The sequence below is a fragment of the Cervus elaphus genome, chromosome 12, assembly GCF_910594005.1.
Source record: "Cervus elaphus chromosome 12, mCerEla1.1, whole genome shotgun sequence".
Taxonomy (NCBI): Eukaryota; Metazoa; Chordata; class Mammalia; order Artiodactyla; family Cervidae; genus Cervus; species Cervus elaphus.
This window is the reverse complement of record NC_057826.1, coordinates 23,579,215-23,600,734: the sequence shown is the minus strand read 5'-3', so window position 1 is coordinate 23,600,734 and position 21,520 is coordinate 23,579,215. Positions and strand designations below refer to the sequence as shown.

General features: G+C 37.2%; 1 protein-coding gene across 8 annotated transcripts in view; it reads left to right on the top strand.

Annotated features, from left to right (window-relative positions):
• Positions 1 to 21,520, top strand: part of GPHN (gephyrin) — a 524,395-nt gene that overhangs the window by 282,505 nt on the left and 220,370 nt on the right. For 4 of the 8 annotated variants that reach the window (XM_043918808.1, XM_043918810.1, XM_043918809.1 and 1 more), the window contains exons 6-8: positions 8,482 to 8,548; positions 14,623 to 14,895; positions 16,261 to 16,368. In XM_043918808.1, coding sequence (XP_043774743.1) covers positions 8,482 to 8,548; positions 14,623 to 14,895; positions 16,261 to 16,368 — 448 coding nt within the window. The remainder of the gene's footprint in view (positions 1 to 8,481; positions 8,549 to 14,622; positions 14,896 to 16,260; positions 16,369 to 21,520) is intronic. The other 4 variants (XM_043918814.1, XM_043918812.1, XM_043918815.1 and 1 more) reach the window with 1 other exon arrangement.

The window sequence follows — 21,520 nt, the reverse complement described above, 5'->3', positions numbered from 1 at the left end:
CTCTATCAGATCTAGTCCCTTAAATCTGTTTCTCACTTCCACTGTATATTCATAATGGATTTGATTTAGGTCATACCTGAATGGTCTAGTGGTTATCCCTACTCTCTTTTATTTAAGTCTGAATTTGGCAATAAGGAGTTCATGATCTGAGCCACAGTCAGCTCCCAGTCTTAATTTTGCTGACTGTACAGAGCTTCTCCATCACTGGCTGCAAAGAATATAATCAATCTGATTTCAGTGTCAACCAACTGGTGATGTCCATGTGTAGAGTCTTCTCTTGTGTTGTTGGAAGAGGGTGTTTGCTATGACCAGTGCATTCTCTTGGCAGAACTCTGTTAGCCTTTGCCCTGCTTCATTCCGTACTCCAGGGCCAAATTTGCCTGTTACTCCAGGTGTTTCTTGACTTCCTACTTTTGCATTCCAGTCCCCTATAATGAAAAGGACATCTTTTTTGGGTGTTATTTCTCAAAGGTCTTGTAGGTCTTCATAGAACCGTTCAACTTCGGCTTCTTCAGTGTTACTCGTTGGGGCACAGGCTTGGATTACCGTGATATTGAATGGTTTGCCTTGGAAACGAACGGAGATCATTCTGTCGTTTTTGAGATTGCATCCAAGTACTGCATTTCAGACTCTTTTGTTGACTATGATGGCTACTGCATTTCATCTAAGGGATTCCTGCCCACAGTAGCAGATATAATGGTCATCTGAGTTAAATTCACCCAATCCAGTCCATTTTAGTTTGCTGATTCCTAGAATGTCGACATTCACTCTTGCCATCTCCTGTTTGACCACTTCCACTTTGCCTTGATTCATGGACCTAACATTCCAGATTCCTATGCAATATTGCTCTTTATAGCATCAGACCTTGCTTCTATCACCAGTCCCATCCACAACTGGGTATTGTTTTTGCTTTGGCTCCATCCCTTCATTCTTTCTGGAGTTATTTCTCCACTGCTCTCCAGTAGCATATTGGGCACCTACTGACCTGGGGAGTTTCTCTTTCAGTATCCTATCATTTTGCCATCTCATACTGTTCTAGGGGTTTTCAAGGCAAGAATATTGAAGTGGTTTGCCATTCCCTTCTCCAGTGGACCACATTCTTCAGACCTCTCCACCATGACCCAACCGTCTTGGGTGGCCCCACATGGCATGGCTTAGTTTCATTGAGTTAGACAAGACTGTGGTCCTTTGATCAAGTTGGCTAGTTTTCTGTGCTTATGGTTCTAGGGTGTCTGCCCTCTGATGCCCTCTCACAACACCCACCATCAAATCCCAAAGGACGGAGTACGAGAAAAAGAAGGTAACAAAGGAACTATGAAACAACAAGAAGACGATTAAGAAAATGGCAATAAGTCCATACTTATCAATAATTACTTTAAATGTAAACAGATTCTCCAATCAAATCATACAATAGCTTAATGAATTAAAAAAAAATAAACACCCCACTATATGCTGCCTGACCAACTTCTAACATAAGGATACTGAAAATAAAGGATGAAAAATGATATTCCATGCAAATGAAAAAAACCACAGAAAGCTGAGGTAGCTATAATTGTATCAGGGAAAATAAACTTCAAGCAAAAGACAAAAGTAAGAGACGAATCACTGTATAATAACAAAGGGGTCAATCCAACAAGGGGAAATAACATTTGTAAATATGTAGGCACCTAACTTAGAAGAACCTATTATATAAAGTATATAAAGCAGGTATTAACAGACCTTAAGGGAGACATAGACAGAAAAAGAATAATTGGAGATTTCAGTACTGCACTTTCACCACTGGAGAGATCATCCAGACAGAAAATCAGTAAAGAAACATTGGACTTAAACGACCCTCTAGATCTGATGGAAAGCAGCAGAATACACATTCTTCTTAAGTGCATATAGAACATTCTCCAGAATCAATCACATCTTAAGCCACAATACAGATCTTGAAATTTAAGATAAAATCCTATCAAGCATCTTTGCTGACCACAATAGTGTGAAACTAGAAATCAATTATAAGAAGAAAATTGGAAGTTCACGAATATATAGAGATTCAACAACATGCCACTAAACAACCAACGGAAAGAACCAGGTCTTCATTTCACTGTTCTTTTCTATTATCTTTTTAGTCTCTGTTTCATTTTTCTTTCCCACTCTGGTCTTTGTTATTGCCTTCTTTCCCACTCTGGTCTTTGTTATTGCCTTCTTTCCACTACAGGCTTAGTTCTTCTTTTTTTGTAACTGAGGGATAATTGCTTTACAATAGTTTGTTAGTTTCTGCCATCCATCATCATGAATCAGACACAAGTGTAGGTGTGTACCCTCGCTCCTGAACCTCCCGCCCACTTCATCCCACCCTCTAGGTTGGCACAGCCCCAGCTTGAGTTCCCTTAGTCATACAACAAATTCCCACTGGCTATCTGTTTTACATACAGTAGTGTATATGTTTTCATGGTCTCTGTCCATTCATTTCACCCTCTTCTCCCCCTACCCCACACCATGTCCACAAGTCTGTTCTCTATGTCTGCATCTCCATTACCGCCCTGCAAATAGATTCATCAGTACCATCTTTCTGATGGTATTCCATATATATGCATTACTATATGGTATTTATTTTTCTCTTTCTTTCTTACTTCACCCTATAGTGTAGGCTCTGGGTTCATCCACCCTATTAGAACTGATTCACATGCATTCCTTCTTATGGCTGAGTAATATTCCATTGTACATATGTACCACAGCTGCTTTATCCATTCATCTGTTGATGGACATGTAGGTTGCTTCCATGTCCCAGCTATTGTAATAATAATGCTGCAGTGAATATTGGGATATATGTATCTTTTTCAATTATGATTTCCTCAGGGTATATGCCCAGTAGTGGGATTGTTGGGTCATATGGTAGTTTTATGCCTAGTTTTTTAAAGGAATCTCCATGTTGTCTTTCATAGAGGCTGTATCAATTTACATTCCCACCAAGAGTGCAAGAGGGCTCTCTTTTCTCCACACCCTCTCCAGCATTCACTGTTTATAGATTTTTTGATGATGGCCATTCTGACCACTATTCGGTGATACCTCATTGTAGTTTTGATTTTTTTTTTAATTCTTTGAAGTGGTTGTTTCTTTAAGCTCTTTCCACTTTCTTAAAGTAGGGATTGAGCACTCCGAGCTTCCCTCTTAAAAAGAAGCTTGGATTTATCTTTGAAAGGATAAACAAGATGGATAAGCCTTTAGCTAGACTCATCAAGAAAAAGAGGATTTAAATAAATAAAATTATAAATGAAAGAGGAGATGTTTTAACTGATCCTACAAAAATACAAAGAATCATGAGACTGCTATGTACAGTTAAACACAACAAACTGGACAACCTAGAAGATATGGAGAAATTGCTATCATCCACAAATCAGTCAGCATGACAAGACCACAGGTAACATACTCAGTGGTGAAAAACTGAAAACTTTTCCTCTAAGATCAGGGACAAGACACAGACAGTCCCCATTTCCACTTTTATCCAACATAGTAATGGAAGTCCCAGCCAGAGCAATTAGACAAGGAAAAGAAATAAGTTACCCAAATCATAAAGGAATAAATAAAAATTGATATTCTTCTTTAAGGCATAAGGACCATTATTAAGAATATACCATATGTTGAAACACAAAGCAAGTCTCAATAAATTTAAATATTGAAATTATATTAGGCATATTTTTCACCTTGCCATGATCAACTATTGATACAAGAAGAAAACTGGAAAAATCACAAATACCTGGAGACTAAACGACGTGCTACTGAACAGCTGTGAGTCGATGAAAAAAATCAAAAGCAGAAATCAAAAAATACCTGACCACAAAAATGAAAATACAACATATAAAAATCTATGGGATATAGCAAAAGCCACACTTAGAAGGAGGTTTATAGCAATAAGGTCTCCCTCAAGAAATAAGAAATATCTCAAATCAAAAGTCTAACCTTATACCTAAAGGAACTGGGTGGTTTGGGAGGAGAAAGTCTAACATCAGTATAAGGGAGAAAATAAAAGTCAGAGCAGAAATAAATGAAGTAGAGACTAAAAAGGTGATAGAAAAAGTTAATGAAACTAAGAAATAGTTCTTGGAAGAGAAAACGAAATTGGCAAAGCTTTAGCTAGACTGATTTATAAAATCAGAAACAAGGAGAAATTGCAAACAATATCACAGAAATATAAAGGATTGTAAGAGAAGACTGAACAGTTGCAGATCAAAAAATTGGACAACCTATAAGAAATGGGTCAATTCTTAGAATCATACATTTTTCCAAGACTGAATCATGCAAATGAATCATGCAAATGAATAGATCACTCACTAGTAGGGAGATGGAAAAGTAATCAAAAACCTCCTAAGAAACAGCATCCAGTACAAAACAACTTAATTGGTGAATTCTATCAAACATTTGAAGAATTGGTACCAGTTCTTCTCAAACTCTTCCAAACACTAGAAGAAAAGGGAGCACTTCATAACTCTTTTTATGAGCCAGCGTTACTCTAATACCAAAATCAGACAAGGAGAACACAAAGAAAATTACAGGCCAGTATGTCTGATGAACTTAGATGCAAAACATCTAGACAAAACATTAGCAAATGAATACAACAATATGTTAAAAGGATCATACACCATGGTCAAATAGGATTTACTCCAGGGATATAAGAACAGTTTAATATCCACAAATCAATCAACATAATATAACACTTTAACAAAAATGAAGGATAAAAATCATGATTATTTTATCAATAGATGCAAGAAAAAAGCATTTGACAAGAGTCAGCACCTATTTATTATTAAAGTAAAATAAAATGAGCTGGAAGGAGCATACATCAGTATGATAAAGGCCATATGTGACAGACCCACAGCTAACATACTCAGTAGTGAAAAACTGAAAGATTTTCCTCTCAGACTGGGACCAAGAAAAGGATACCATTCTTGCCAGTCTTATTCAACATGGTGGTTAAATTCTAGCTAGAGCAATTAAGTAAGAAGAAGAAATAAAAGTCCAAATTGGAAAGGAAGAAGTAAAACTGTCAGCATTTGTGGATGACATGATTTTATATATAGAAAACCCTAAAGATTCCATAGAAAAACTATTAAAAATAATAAATGAATGAAATAAACTTGCAGGATAAAAATAAACATACAAAAATCTGTTGCATTTCTGTACGCTAAGAATGAACTAGCATAATGAGAAATTAAGAAAACAATTCATTTTACAGTTGCAACAAAAATTAAAATACCTAGGAAGATTTTAATCCAAGGAAGTAAAAACTACAAGACATGTTGAAAGAAACTGAATAAGACACAAAGAAGTGGAAAGATAGTCCATGTTCATGAGTTGCAAGAATTAGCATTGTTAAAATGTACGCATTACCTAAAGCAACCTGTAGATTCAATGGAATCCCCATCAAAATACAATGATAATTTTCATTGAAATAGAACAAAGAAAATCCTATAATTTGTAAAAAATAGCAGAAGACCCTTGGATAGAAAAGCAATCTTGAGAAAAATGATCAAACTGAAGATATTACACTCCCTGATTTCAAATTATACTGCAAATCTGTAACAATCAAGACAGCATAATATTGGAAGAAAAATGTAGAATTTGACAGCCCAGAAGTAAACCCATAGATATATGGACAATTAATTTACAACAAAGGAGCAAAGAACCTGAAATGGACAAAGTATTGGGAAAACCAGATAGCACATGCAAAAGAATGAAACTAGACCCTGTCTTAGATTGTATATAGAAATTAATAAAAATGGATTAAAGACCTGAATGTAAGACCTGAAACCTTAAAACTCCAGAAAAAAATCATGGGCATTATGCTTTTGACATTAGTTTTAGCAATATCTTTCGGATATTTATTCTCAAGCAAAGGAAGCAAAATTAAAATTAACCACATGGGACTACATCAAACTCAAAAGCTCTGCACAGCAAAAGAAGCCATCAGCAAAATGAAAATACAGCCTACCAAATGGCAGAGGATACTTGCACATCATATGTCTATAAGTGGTTGATACTCAAAATTTATAAAGAACAATTTTTTAAAAAAATTAAAAAATGGGCAGAGGTTCTGAACTCTTCCAAAGCAGGCATACAACTAGCCAACAGACACATCAGAAGATTTTCCACATCACTAATTAGGGAAATGCAACTCAAAACTACAAAGAGATATCACTCCACACCCATTAGAATGGGTGTTATTAAAAACAACAAATAACAAGTGTTTGAGAGGGTGTGCAAAAAAGGGAACCCTCATACACTGTTGATGACAGTGTAATTATGTGCAGCCACTGTGGAAAAACAGTATGGAAGTTCCTAAAAACATTAAAAATAGAACTATCATTTGATCCAGCAAATAACCTTTTGGATATTTATCCAAAGGAAACAGAATCACTATCTCGAAAAGATATCTGCATTTCCACCTTTACTGCAACATTATTGCCAGGACCCGGAAACAACCTGTGGCCATTGATGGATGAATGGATAAAGAAAATGAGGTACATATATGCTATAGGACATGAGTCATGAAAAATGAAATCTTGCTACTTGTAACAATATGAATGGACCTTGAGTCTATTGTGCTAAATGAAATAGGTCAGACAAAAGCAAAGACTGTATGATTTCACTTGTATATGTACTCTAATAATAATCAACTCATAGATACAGAGACTTGATTGGGCTTCCCTCATAGCTCAGTCAGTAAAGAATCTGCCTGAAATGCAGGAGACCATGGTTCTATCACTGGATCAGGAAGATCCCCTGGAGAAGGAAATGGCAGTCCACTCTAGTATTCTTGCTTGGAGAAGCCCATGGACTGTAGCCTGCCAGGCTCCTTTGTCCATGGGGTCACAAGAGTTGGACACGACTTAGCCACTAAACCACCAGATACAGGGAAACAGGTTGGTGGTTGCCAGAGGCAGGGGTTGGTGAGTGGGTTAAATGCGTGAAAGGAGTCAAAAGGCACGAACTTCTCCTTATAAATCCTGGGGATGTAATATACAGCATGTTGATTATAGTTAATAATACTGTTTGGTTGAAACTTTCTGAGAATAGATTGTAAAATTTCTCATCACAAGAGAAAAATTGTACAATGTGTGGTGATAGATATTAGCTAAATCTATTGTAGTAATCATTCCGTAATATATACCTATATCAAATCCTCATGTTGTACACCTAAAATTAATATAATGTTATTTGTCAATTATATCTCAATTAAAAGGAAAGCTGTATGGACAGTTTTAAATAGCTATGAGCACTTTCTAAGATAAGAAAAACAATAAAATACAAGACAATTTTAGGTTATTTCAAAAAGTTAAATAAGAAACTCAATTAAAAGTTGTAGAAAAACATTCTTATGTGACTTACAATCTGAATTATAAAATTTTAGAAATAGACTAATTGAATCTAGTCCTTTTGTTTTCAAATAATGGAAATTATATGTTACCAGGTCAGAGTCACATAGCCAATTATTGGAAGAGCATGATTCAAACTCTCATTTGAAATCTAGGCCTCCAACTCTTTATTCCAGCTTTCATACTTTTCAACTGCTTATGTTTCTTATCTAACCACTTGGTTTTAAAGTGACCTGAAAATCTGCAGTGAACTCTGAAAGACCTTTATACTTTAAATTGACTCTTGTTTATCAATTTATCAGTCAATAGCTGAGCTCTCTAAATTCTCCCCAGTGCTATTGATCTATGAGAGACCTGTCTCACTTTTTTTAAATTTATTTACTTATTTTAATTGAAGGATAATTACTTTACAATATTGTGATAGTTTTTGACATACATCAGTATGAATCGGCCATCGGTCTATATGTGTCCTCTCCACCCTGAACTCCTGTGTTACCTCCCTCCCCACCTTATCCCTCCAGGTTGACACAGAGCACCAGCTTTGGGTGCCCTGTATCATACATCAGACTTGGACTGGTTATCTATTTTACGTATGGTAATGCATATGTTTCAATGCTGTTCTCTTAAAGCATCCCACCCTCTTCTTCTCCCACTGAGGCCAAAAGTCTATTCTTACTTCAAAACTTATAGACTTCCTGAGAAACAAGAGTTTAAACATCTCACTCAATGCCAGAGTGCCTTACGTGTTAGACTTTTGAACATAGACATTCCTATAGTAGTCATTTTTAGTATGCTATCTCATTGAATTCTTAGAACTGTAAGAGATATGAAAAAGCTGAAGTTAGAAAAAGAAGATAATTTCGCCATTATTTCTTTAAAGTGGCTAATTTATTCTGATTTCATGTTCAGTACATTTTTCTAATCTACCACACTAACCATTGTTATATAAACCTCAGCCAGAGAGAGTACCCAATTTGTATAATAATTGGTAAATATTTAGCTGTAACAGTTTTATTCCTTAAAAAGTTGTTCACATATAAAAACAATGATTGGTCTTTGTTGAATGTATTTAAACCAACCATCATGCTAAGTTAGTATTCATCCAGTTTCTTTTTCCTTCCAGGCCTGTATGTGGAATCAGAGGGAAAACTCTCATAATTAACTTGCCAGGTAGCAAGAAAGGATCTCAGGTAAGCAGTCTTAAGATATATATGGTTTAGTTTGAGAAATTTTGGCCAGCTGTGAGTTAGCCATACAAGAAGTTGGAGCCCTCTACAAGACCTCACTTCTGACACCAGTTGCAGTTCAGTGCATTCCCAAAATACCCTCTGTTTCAATAATTCACTCCATAGATTCAGAGAACTCATTGAAAGGTGGTATACTCATAGTTATGGTTTATTATATGAAAAAGATACAGATTAAAATCAACTGGGGAAGGAGGTGCATAAGACAGAATAAAGAAGTATCAAATGGAGAAGAGCTTCTAATCTCTTCTCCCTGTGGAGTCATGAACACATTACTCTGGGCATCAGTATGTAATGACACAAGGTGTTTATTGCTTATCAGGGAAGCTCTAAGTCCTTAGCATCCATAATTTTTCTTGAGGTACATCATATATTGCCCGTATGGCTGACCTTTAGTCTCTTGCGTTTCCCAGAGGCTGGGCTAATACTTGTAGTCTCCAACACTTACCAGAGCCAAAAATCACATTTCCCAAAGTCTCCATAATAAATCACACTGTTAGACTGCCTGGTAGCAAAAATTTCCAGACAGAAAAAAGACACTCCTTTCGTTTCCCAGTAACTAAGGGCATAGGCCAGATTCTCTTTGGGTAAAGTTAAATTTTCATTATACAAGCTACCCCCTGGCCTCTGACCAAGGCTTTCTTACAACTAAACAATAGTATTTGTCTGGCTGAGCATCTATATTTACTATAGCATTTATATTATAGACACAACAATAGTAGTAGTGTGAATATGCCTAAGATTTGGAGGAGCCAGAGAGAGATAGGACTAAATTTAGGGAAACGAGTAATTCATCCTCTAAAGCCATTATACAAATTTTCATATTTTTGTACTCATTTACTGATTTTCTACCTTGATCTTCTGTTACTGTACCCTACGATACATTCGCACAGAACTGTTTACCATAGAAATTAGCTCTCTTGCTCAGGCCAGTGATTTCCCATTGGTGTTACATATTGAGAAGGCTTTAACTCAAATCCCCAGTACATGTGGCCATCAATATCAGCAGTATAATCTTACTAACAGTGCTTGTATTATATCATAGTATAGTAGTAAATATAACCTGAAAAATAAGAGTCAATAGATACTGAAACATTACTGGAATCCTATACACACATAAACAGTTAACTTAGTCGTCTTCATATCATATGATCAAGATGTATCCCAGAGCGATGCTCCTCAGGTTTACAGACTTGTCAGGTTCCAAAAGCAACCTATGCCTCTTCCCTTTCTAGCATCTGCTACAGCTGAGCCAAGAAACAGTATCATCCCTTGTTTTAAGCTACTTTTGAGGCAACAAAGTAATACTGGATTTCCCTGCTGCATAACCCCTTTAAACTCATTCCTTTACCTTCAACTACCATTTCTCCTTCTTTCCATTTATATTCAAGCATTTCCTTTGAACATCTTGAATGAGACTTGATTTAGCCACTGGGCTGGTCCAAATGGCCATCAGTAATACTAGTTCAGCAAGTACTTCCCTCTCAATCCATTCCATTTATATAAGATAAGGTTACATAGGTACAGAGTTAGTGGGCAGTCTGAAACACCAGGCAATATAATTGCATTTACTCTTAAGCCCAATTTGGCCAGATGGAGTAAGACATAGTCTGCACCATCAGACCCTTAGGAATTCTGACATAAAGGTTTATAAGTATAGTTACAGTTTCAGCCTAAGAATCATCCCTGCCTCTGGCACCCACAGTTACAGCCCTGGTCCTCAGACCACTATGCATCACATAGAAAAGAAGAGCGTTCAGGTGATGTGGGGGGAAAAGAAAAAGGATAATTGTAAAGAGAAAAGTGTAGTTGTACAAACATCCTTTTCCATCCCCTCTCACAAGAAAAGCAGATGAATCTGTCTGGAGAGAACACTCACTTAGCCTCCCTGATGTTGAATATGATCATACACTAATGAAGGCTTCATGCATTTATCTCCTCCCATTTTAGACAACAAGTGTTTCAACTGCCCGTTTCAGTTTTCTATCATATTATTGCTCTGAAGATGAAAGTGTGTTCCTTGGTCTAAAGATGTGTGCCTCCATGGTCACTGACACAGTATCTTCTGTTCTGGTCCTTTTATAATCCATTGAGCATGTTTATCTACTCTGCAATAAACAAAGCTCATCCAGATTAAGTGTCTAAACCTAGTAGACCTTATTTGTAGCCTTGTACCCATTTGTAGTTAGTTGGACTAATAACATCAGCCCAACTTGCCAGGTATGCGTAGGACTTTCCCCTTGGGGAATTCGCTGCATAGCCCTCTGCCATCTCTGTCTCTCTTTTTAGCAGACAAAACAGTTCTTATTGGCATTTGTGCCTCATAGTGTAAGAGGAATATATCTAGATTCAGCCCGTTTCTGCCTTCTATAGGCCCCTAGTGTCCACTCATCTCATGGGCCCAGGTGGCCATGTCAAGCAAGTATACCAGGATATCTGCTGTCCAGTACTAGTCAACTTCCAATTCTGAAAGGGAGTTCTTCTGATGGGCATTAACAGTCCACTTTAATATACCCATTACATTCCCAGAGTGATTTCCATAGAGCCATACCCCATACAGGTAAACCTTTAATAGACCAGTCTTCCATTGCCCATCTGCCTGACCATGTGACTAGGCCATTTGAACACTTCCCATGAGTCAGTAAAAACCCAGATATAGGAGCAAACAAGCAGTTCAGCCCATGGAGCTGATTTGTTTTTACCTTCTTCAATCAGAGTGGCGGCCTTCCAAACAGGATGCTGTCCCTTCACCTTGGAATTGCCATCCATAAACCAAGCAGCTCTTTGTTGATCAATAGAAAGCTGTTTATAGGGCACCGCCCAAGTGGCCCAAGTGGCCATAGGATCCAGCAGCTCCTCAGGTGGTTCCGAAGTCAGCCCTAGGTGAAAAGAGGCTGCCTGCTCGTGAGTACCTCCTTGCATTCTCCTGGTAGCATGATTCTATATGCAACATTTCCATTTTATTATGGAACTCTCCTGGGCATTGCCTTCGTTCCTCATTAGAGCTTTTCTCTGAAATTACCAAGGCATTATAGATATTTCAGGTTTCAGAGTTATTGTGTGCCCTTTAGTCATAAGGACAGTCTCAGTTAAAGTCCAATAGCAAGTAGTAATTGTCTCTCAAATGGAAATTTTTTGGTCCAAAATTCCAACAGTCGTTGAGTGGCACTCACAGGTTTTTGCTATAAGCCCTAGTCTGCATGCCACACAAGGCTTTTGTACAGCAAATTAATAATCTGTGTGGTTCCATTTAGCATGTCCAAGTAGAAGACTGGATTTACATGCCTCCTGTTTTACAGTGTGAGATAGGGGATGAATTCTCCAGGCACAACCTGCATCCTCATAATACATTCAGGTAGAAATTCGCCATTCACATAAATTTCACTGTCCTAACATTCTAATTCTTATCTCAATGTTTACCTTAATCCCATCAACTGCTGCATTCCCATAGCCTCCTATTCTAACTATACTCCTCCCACCTCCCATTAGTATTTCAACAGGTTTTAGAATCACAGTACATGGAGCCCCCAGGTCAAGGAGTCCCAGAAAAGTCTCTTATCTGTCTCCGAATGAGTTTAGCCATTTGTATGCATTTGGCCTTGGAATTCTAAGGCCTGGGTTGGGCCAAGGAATGCAGACCCTTTTGTCATACCTCATATTGATTAGATTATGGGGCCATCACTTAAGGTGATTCAAGGTAAGGTTTCTTTGCCTTCTGTCTTTCTAAATTCCACCAAACAAGTGTAAATAGAAATTTGCTTAGGATCCCTTAACGTTAGGAGATCAGTAGATCTCCCATCTGTCCACTCAGCACAACACTGCTTCTTTAAGACATCTGTTTTGACCCCATCAATACTCACTTCATTCATACATTTCTTAATAACCATGTAAATATTTCCACCCTGCTAGGACAAGTCCCGTGAATGTCTTGTTTCTCTTTCCCCATTTTCTTATGAATCAGTCCAACTTTATTTACTATTTATTGCTTCAACATAAATTTTTCCATGGGAAGCAGCTACGTGTCAGACCACCCAGAAGCCAAGCTTGACCCAGCCTCAGGCTCTACCTCAACATTCTCCATTACTTTTGTTTTAGCTAGTACAGATACCATTTATTGTTTGTGTATTGATGTAACTCCTTAGGAGTTAGATCTTCCATTTCCAAATTTAACTGCTAATTTTGTTTCCAATAACTAATTGCAGTACAGCTGCAATTCCATTCTTTGGGGGACCCTGTATTCTTTGAGACTCTAAAGATTTGTTATCCCCCACATTCTCTTCCTTCCTCTTCCCGGGTCACAAGTTTCAGTGAATCAGGCTGTTTCTGGCAAATCTCACTTCTTAATACCAACTGTAAGGAGTTTTGACCAGCTGCAGAAGTTAGCCGGCTAACTTCTTGTGGAGCACTCCACAAGACTAACCAGTTCTGTCATCAGTTTCAATTGAGAGGATTTCTAAAATCACCCTTACTTTTAATAATTCACTAGAAGGACTCACAGAACTCACTGAAAGCTGTCATACTCATGAGTATGTTGCATCACAGGGAAAGAATACAGGATGAAATCAGCCAAGGAAAGGAGTATATATGGCAGAGTCTAAGTGAGGTAATAGTTGGGGAACTTGTGGTCATTCTCTTTAATGGAGTCATAGATAGCATCACCTCCTGTTAATGTAAGACAATTGTTGTTGCTGTTTAGTCGTTAAGGTATGTCCGACTCTTTGCGACCCCATGGACTGTAGCCCACCAGGCTCCTCTGTCCCTGGAATTTCCCAGGCAAGAATACTGGAATGGGTTGTCATTTCCTCCTCCAGGAGATCTTTCCGACACAAGAATCAAACCTGTTTCTCCTGCATTGCAGGAGGATTCTTTACTGCCAAGCCACTGGGGAAGCCCACTATAAGACAACACACATAGAACATTGTTAACTATACACAGTCTCCTTTACCTATGCTAACTCTCCTTTACCTTTGGTGTTAAGAGTTTTTATTGGAACTTGATCACATATTGCCCATGTGGCTGACCTTTAGTCAGCCATTCCCAGTTCTTTACAGAGGTAAAATTGATACCATGTTTCCCAAAGCCCTCATAATAAACCATGTTATTAGACTGTTCAGTGGCTAAAGCCCCCAGACAGAGACACTGTTATCAGGCATGATATAATAAGGAACTAGAGATCACCTCCCAAAAGCAGAGAATAAAAGCCAGACCTCTCTTTGATTAGAGTTAAATTCCTTACTATACAATTTTTTCCAGGAGGTAAAAGGTTAGTTACCTTCCAGGTATTCCAGTAACAGATATTTCTTTACATATTAGATTTTAAGGTAAGTTGCTTCACATGTGAAAGACAAAGTCTTCTGCTCAAATATATTCCTCAGATTTATCTGGCCTTACTTTCTGATTTTAAAGTTCTCACCTGTTTTCTTTTGGTGATACTTTATAGGTGATAATGGACATATTTTGGGCATTAGCTGCCTGTTCTGCTTACTTATTAGCACCCTACAATAAATGCTGTACTTTCCTTCATGCCTTTCCAAAAAAAGAGAGACTGTTTTGACGTTTATGCTGCACAAACTTACATCTACTTTTACATATTGTACAATTTTATCTATCTGTACTTTACAATTGTAATCGGAACCTAAGCTCTCTGAATAAAATAGTTCAGTATTCAGTCGGTTTGTTAGTTCTAGTATCCTTCTCTTACTAGAAAGGTAAAAACTGTTACCTGCTCTCTCATAATCTATCTTTAAATCCCAAAGTTGTATAGAAATTTTACTTAAAAAAAAAAATTTGCTGTGTGCTTATATAGTGGAGTTCTTCAGCTTATGGAGAGTACTGTAATATATACCAGCTTACTTCATATTTCGCATTGCAAAGACAATACATTAAATATAATTCATTCTTAAGACAGATGGAGAGAAAATCACAAGTAAATCCAAAATCACAAATAAATTTGATTGCTCCCATCTTGCATGCCTATAAAAATACTTTATCTTCGTTTTTTTCCTTCCTCTTGCATACAGGAATGCTTTCAGTTCATACTACCAGCCCTACCTCATGCCATTGACCTTTTACGTGATGCCATTGTAAAAGTAAAGGAAGTTCATGATGAACTTGAAGATTTACCTTCCCCGCCACCACCTCTTTCCCCTCCTCCCACAACTAGCCCCCATAAACAGACAGAAGACAAAGGGGTTCAATGTGAGGAAGAGGAAGAAGAGAAGAAAGATAGTGGTGTTGCTTCAACAGAAGATAGTTCTTCATCACATATAACTGCAGCAGCCATTGCGGCCAAGGTAAGCCTGTTGAGAGAGACCCAGAGACCTAAAGAACCCACAGGTAAATGTATTGATTTCATCTCTCTTTCCATCCCATTCTTCCATAAGTTAAATACAACTTTGTGGCGTCCTTTAAAAAGAACTGGGATATTCATGACACTCTACAGCTGTATTCCCTCCATTATGTTGAGCTCTTGAAACATTTTTGTTTTGAGTTCTGAGGCATTAAAGATTCTGCTGTTACCTATTGAAGTAGTAGCTCCCATGATAAACAATGTGACATTTAAGAACTCTGTGAAGATGTCAGTGTTGTGATCATATTAAATATATAATGTTTATGTATTCAGAACATCAAATATTCACAGATTCTTAAAGGAGCATCAAAAGAGGGTAAGAGACCTAAGATGGTTCAAGGAATTAGTTGAGAAAGATTAATAATTTTTTTTTAAAAGACAAGACTGTTCATCAATTAACTACCATTTATTTAACTGTTGCACACAATTTACACCATTCATATGGAGAAGAAAGGGATGTAAGGTATTTGTATTTTTAATTTAATAAAGCAATAAATATTATTAAAGCAATATCAAAATATTGCAAGTTCTCTTCAGGCAATTCTGGGAGTAAATAGTACCATACAGTACTTAGTACAGTAAATAGTACCATACATTACTGCTGTAAATTTCATTGTCATCTCAGAGTCACAGAACATGATTTACATTATTAACCATATGTCATATAACCCACCTTGGATAATTTAAAATCTTTAGACAGTAGCATATCCCTTCTGGAAGTAATGCTTGTTCATTGATCGAGAATGTAAAGATTGGTAATCTAATCATATATGAAGTAATTCCTAAAGTTTTATGGCTCATCCAGAAATTTTAGCTACGAGCTTAGCATGAGAGGATTTTTTGACATGTATATTGAAAAGAATCATAGAGCTGCTTTTGAAGTGTCCATTCAGCCAACTAGTAGATGGTTCCTTCACTGAAAACTGGATCATTCCATCTCCAGATCCATTCAGTGATCCATTAAGTCCTTACTTAGGGTAGTAAGTATTTAAGTTATGTGTGAGGTTTGTTTTATTTCATTTTGTTTTGTTTTTATGGAACAGATTGATGAAATAGGTACATTATTAAATCATCATATATTCTCTTTCTTTTACTCTTAATTAAAAGAGTTAAAAGTACCATCAGTTTCAACCTTAAAAAAAGCGTATACCATCTGAATTCTAAGCTAATTTTGTCATTATACATTTGCGAATTTTGGGCATCTCAGTGTTCCATTTGTTTTTAACATTTTTCCTTTCCAGTCATTTTGCCTGTGTAGTTTCATGTTTTCCTGTCATTGTATTCATCGTTGTTATGTGTTGTGCATTAGAAGCATCCATTCTACACCAGTCCTGCTGTTATCATGGCACACGGTGAGCAGCCCATCCCTGGTCTCATCAGTTATTCCCATGATGCAACAGGCAGTGCAGAGGAACCGGTAAGACAAGAGGCTTTTGCATTAATGATTTTGCAAGCATACAGCCTATCTCCTGTCCTTGGAGGTAGGTTGTAACTTATTACAGAAGATGTGTTTTATTCTGAAGGACCTTCACTAGTGCTTTTTTGTTGAAAATATAAGTGCCACTGAGTATCTTCCATCAAGGAATTTAATAGTTTCTCCTGTACCTGAAGTACTCTAACATCATTAAGATTATATAGTATGTGGCAATGAACTTTCATCACATGATTTCCAAGAAATTCATGACTCAGAAGTCTTTTTCTTTAGTAATTTCATCACATACTTTTAAATATATTGCCTGCCTTAATTAAGATAATCCCGTAAGAAGATCACATTAAGTTTTAAAAATCTAAACAGATTGGTCAAAATAATATTTAATTTATATCAATCTTGCTTTTTTTTCATTATGATTTTGCATCTTTCTTTTCTATAACTGTGTTTGCATTACAACCATTTAGAGAGTTGAGGCTTTGTACTTTTAAGGGTATGTATCACTTCTTTCCAGCTTTCCTGGTAGCTCAGACAATAAAGATTCCACCTGCAATGCAAGAGGTCTCTGAGTCGGAAAGATCCCCTGGAGAAGGGAATCGCTACCCACTCCAGCGTTTTTGCCCAAAGAATTCCATAGACAGAGGAACCTGGCAGGCTACAGGCCATGGGGTCACAAAGAGTCAGACTAATACTTTCACTTTTTTTCCATCACTTCTTTCAGTCATTAGCTGTGAATGGTACTTTGTGAAAATGGTACTTTGTGTCTGACTAGAAAAGATTAAACTGGTAAGTATAACCAAATAAGCAATGACAATTTAGACCATGACTGCCAAAAAAAAAAAAAAAAACTCAGTCCCTGATATGAACATAAAATAAGAAAAGTAATAAAGTATAATAATCTTGTTTATAATCCTTAGAAGAAAAAATATCCAGAATTTCAGGGGGATGAAAGGAGGAAATCTAGTATTGGTTATCTCTTGGCAGGTAAGCTACCAAATGATGACTTTAACCCTCTCTTCAACAAGCCACGCCTGGTTACAAACAAGCTTAGCCAAGTCAAAGGCCAAGTAGAAAAAGGAAATATTGGTTAATAAAATGATTAAGAATTTCAGTCGACAGCTGAATTCTCCAGCTATAGCTTCACTATAAATTATAAACATTTCAAAATATACCAAACTGTCTTTTGTGTTCTCATATTAGAAAGCAACCACAGCAACTATAATAATTATCCTGGTTTTCAAACTGAAGTATTTGTAAGTTGTGTATTCATAATCAAGCTTTCACGTTGTCATATTCTGAGTATAATGTTATTACACGAAAAATATTTGAATAACCAAAAAGATTTGAATAACTCTTCGGTAGTTAGTTCCTAGTGATCTGAATACTTGCTGTTGCCAAACTGACAAGTTGCGTTTTTCAGGAAACGAAGAAGCTTGAGGAATGCCCCGTGTAGTGGTTATTTGTTAGTTGCCTCTCCAGCAGCCATTTGCAGTTCCCTCTTCCTAACACTTTACCACATTCCCCAGTCATATGATTTGGGTGAGATTGACTAACCCTCCAGCATATGTATAGCCACAGTTTTAGTTCAAGAAACACGGTTCAGGTTAACAAGAGCATCTATTAGGTTTTATTTACACTGCTAGGAACATAGACTCTCTGTTTTCTATTGAAGATGAATGAGGGCATATAGAACTCTAAAAGAATTGCTATCTTGAACTATGAAAGTAATGCCTCCCAATAATGGAGCCAACTATAAAGAAGCAATCCTAAGAAATGGAAGAGAAAGAGAGATCCTGAGTCCTGGTCATATTGTTTGACCATTTACTCAAGCCCTTATTGACTTCTCAGTTACCTGAGCCAATACAGTACTTTAAAAACACTAGTTAGAGATAGGTCAACTGTGGTGTGCAACCAAAAAGCATGTTAACATATCTCAATATGTAGTGTCTGACCAAAGAGGTGAAAAATTTTCCATATAATAACTGAAAAATATAAAATAGGAATCCCTGAAGTTTCATATTTGAGTAAGAAACCTCATTCAAGGGAACAGAGAGTAGGAGAGTGTGACACACAGGAGTTATCTTATCCCATCACTTCATGGCAAATAGATGGGGAAAAAGTGGAAACAGTGACAGATTATATTTTCTTGAACTCCAGAATCACTGCAGATGGTGTCTGTGGCCATGCAGTTAAAAGATGTTTGTTGCTTGGAAGGAAAGCCGTGACAAAACCTAGACAGTATATTTTTAATAAAAAGCAGAGACATCACTTTGCTGACAAAGGTCTGTATAGTCAAAGTTATGGTTTTTTCCAGTAGTCATGTATGGATGTGAGAGTTGGACCATAAAGAAGGCTAAGCGCTGAAGAACTGATGCATTTGAACTATGGTGCTGAAGAAGACTTTTGGAATCCCTTGGACTACTTGGAGATCAAACCAGTCAATCTTAAAGGGAAACAACCCTGAATATTCATTGGAAGAACTGATGCTGAAGCTGAAGCTCCAATACTTTGGCCACCTGATACAAAGAGCTGCCTCATTGGAAAAGACCCTTATGCTGGGAAAGATTGAGGGTAGGAGGAGAAGGGGACAACAGAGGATAAGATGGTTGAATGGCATTATCTACACCTTGGACTTAAGTTTGAACAAACTCTCGGAGATAGTGAAGGACAGGGAAGCCTAGTGTACTGCAATCCACAGGGTCACAAAGAGTCAGACGTGACTTAGTGAGTGAACAACAACAACACACAGGAGAAAACAAGGGATAAATAAATCTTGCCCCTCTGATTACTAAATAAGTGTAAAGGTCTTTTCAAGGAGACTGGATCCAAGCATGAAAAAATTACAGCTATACTTTGTATAATGCTTGCAATATGCTTGCATAACTCCAAACATAGAGGCATTTAAGACAAAGAGGCAAGAGAGCCATGGAGATACATAATAAGAAATCTTATCCCACTGGCAGAAATTAAATCTTCTGGAGAAGTCCCACATAGTAATAGTGGTCCCCAAGATCCATTGATTACAAGAAAATCTGCTGCCTGCTGTGAGAAGAAACAGAGTTGCTGATTTCCCTTTGGGAAATAATGGGCTTCCCTGGTGGCTCAGACGATAAAAAATCTGCTTGCAACATGGGAAAACTGGGTTTCTATCCCTGGGTTGGGAAGGTCCCCTGGAGGAGGGTATGGCAACCTACTCCTGTAGTCCTGCCTGAAGAATCTCCATAGACAGAGGTGCCTGATGGGCTACAGTCCATGGGGTCGCAAAAAGCCGGGCACAACTGAGCGACTAGCCACAGCACACAGCGTAGAGAAAACTATGTTCGATGGGTAGGACCAGTCAGGAAGAGTCTGTCTTCCCAGAGCAGGTATTTGTAACTTAAGAGAGAAAATGCTGAGTTAGCAGCCTACCAATATTATTGATTTACCTGGAGATAAATCACACCATTACAAAAGACCAGAGACACTTGCAAAGTTTTGGTCAGAAAATTGAAGAATATACATATTGTGTACATGTGTGTGTGTATGTGTGTGTGTGTGTGTGTATATTTTTTACATATGTAATATGCTTAAAACTAAGTATTAAAAAAAATTAAGATCATGGCACCTGGCCCCATTACTTCATGGCAAATAGAAGGGGAAAAGGTAGAAGTAGTGACAGATTTCCTCTTCTTGGGCTCTAAAATCACTGCAGATAGTGGCTACAGCTGTGAAATCAGAAGACGATTGCTTTGTGGCAGGAAAGCTATGGCAAACCTAGACAGTATGTTGAAAAGCACAGACATTACTCTGCCGACAAAGGTTTGTTTAGTCAAGGCTATGGTCTTCCCACTGGTCACATATGATTGTGAGATCTGGACCGTAAAGAAGGCAGAGCGCCAAAGAATTGATGCCTTCGAACTGTTGTGCTGGAGAAGACTCCTGAAAGTCCACAGGACAGCAGGGAGATCAAGCCAGTCAATCTTAAGGAAAATCAACCTGAATATTCACTGGAAGGACTGATGCTCAAGCTGAAACTCCAGTATTTTGAAAATCTGATACAAATAGCCGACTCATTGGAAAAGATCCTAATGCTGGGAAAGTTGAGGGCAGAAGAAGAGGGCATCAGAGGATGAGATGGCTAGATGGCATCACTGATCAATGGCTATGAACTTGGGCAAACTTTGGGAGATGGTGAGGGACATGGAGGCCTAGCGTGCTGCAGTCCATGGAGTTACAAAGAGTCTGACATGACTGGGCGACTGAACAACAACTATATATATAATATATGTGTAATATATGTTACATATATTTACATAATATATACACACACATAATTTTATTATTTCTTCCTGTGATGATTTTAATATATTAAATTATATTAAAATAATAGTCACTCTTCTAAACATTTTATATATGTTTACTTTTATATGTTATTTTATATATGTTTACCAACACTTTACATGCATTGTCACTTTACTTATCAGAAAATCGAAGCACTAATTGGTAAAGGACATATAACCAGCTAGAGATCTAACTGGGTATTCAAGTCCAGGTAGTCTGGCTCCTGAATCATCACTCTTGACCTCTCTGATGTAACACCTGTCAGTGCAAGGGAGAGAGAGAGAAAGAATGATGTTCTGGGAGATGACTAGCCAGTACAAATTTTTTTGAAGAATGAGAACTAGGATTTTTGGACCTTAGTTTGAAATATTTGAATGATAAAATTCATTGCACAACCTAAGCACTGTGAGTAATAGGATATATTTACTCTGAAAGTTTGCTGACTCAAGCAATAGAGCTTTAAGCCATGAGCACAATTGGAGTCAGAAATGTATTTATACAAATACATGAAATCAAATGCTTTGGAGAACATAGTACAATACATGTTAAAGGATAGTATTTTTTAAGGTTTAATCATAATGTTCATAGAAATATAAAATGTGTCAAATATTTTATTTAATTAATGAGAGAGCAGTAAGCTGTTAAACACATTCAAAGTTAAAAAAAAAAGGATACATACATATATCATCAGTCACAAAGACTGGCGTAAATTTATAAATAGATACAAAACTCGGTCAATATACACAGGGTAATAATCAAATATTCCTTCTCGAGACAAAATGTATTTCCATTGCTATAGACAATAATTTGCATTAGTATT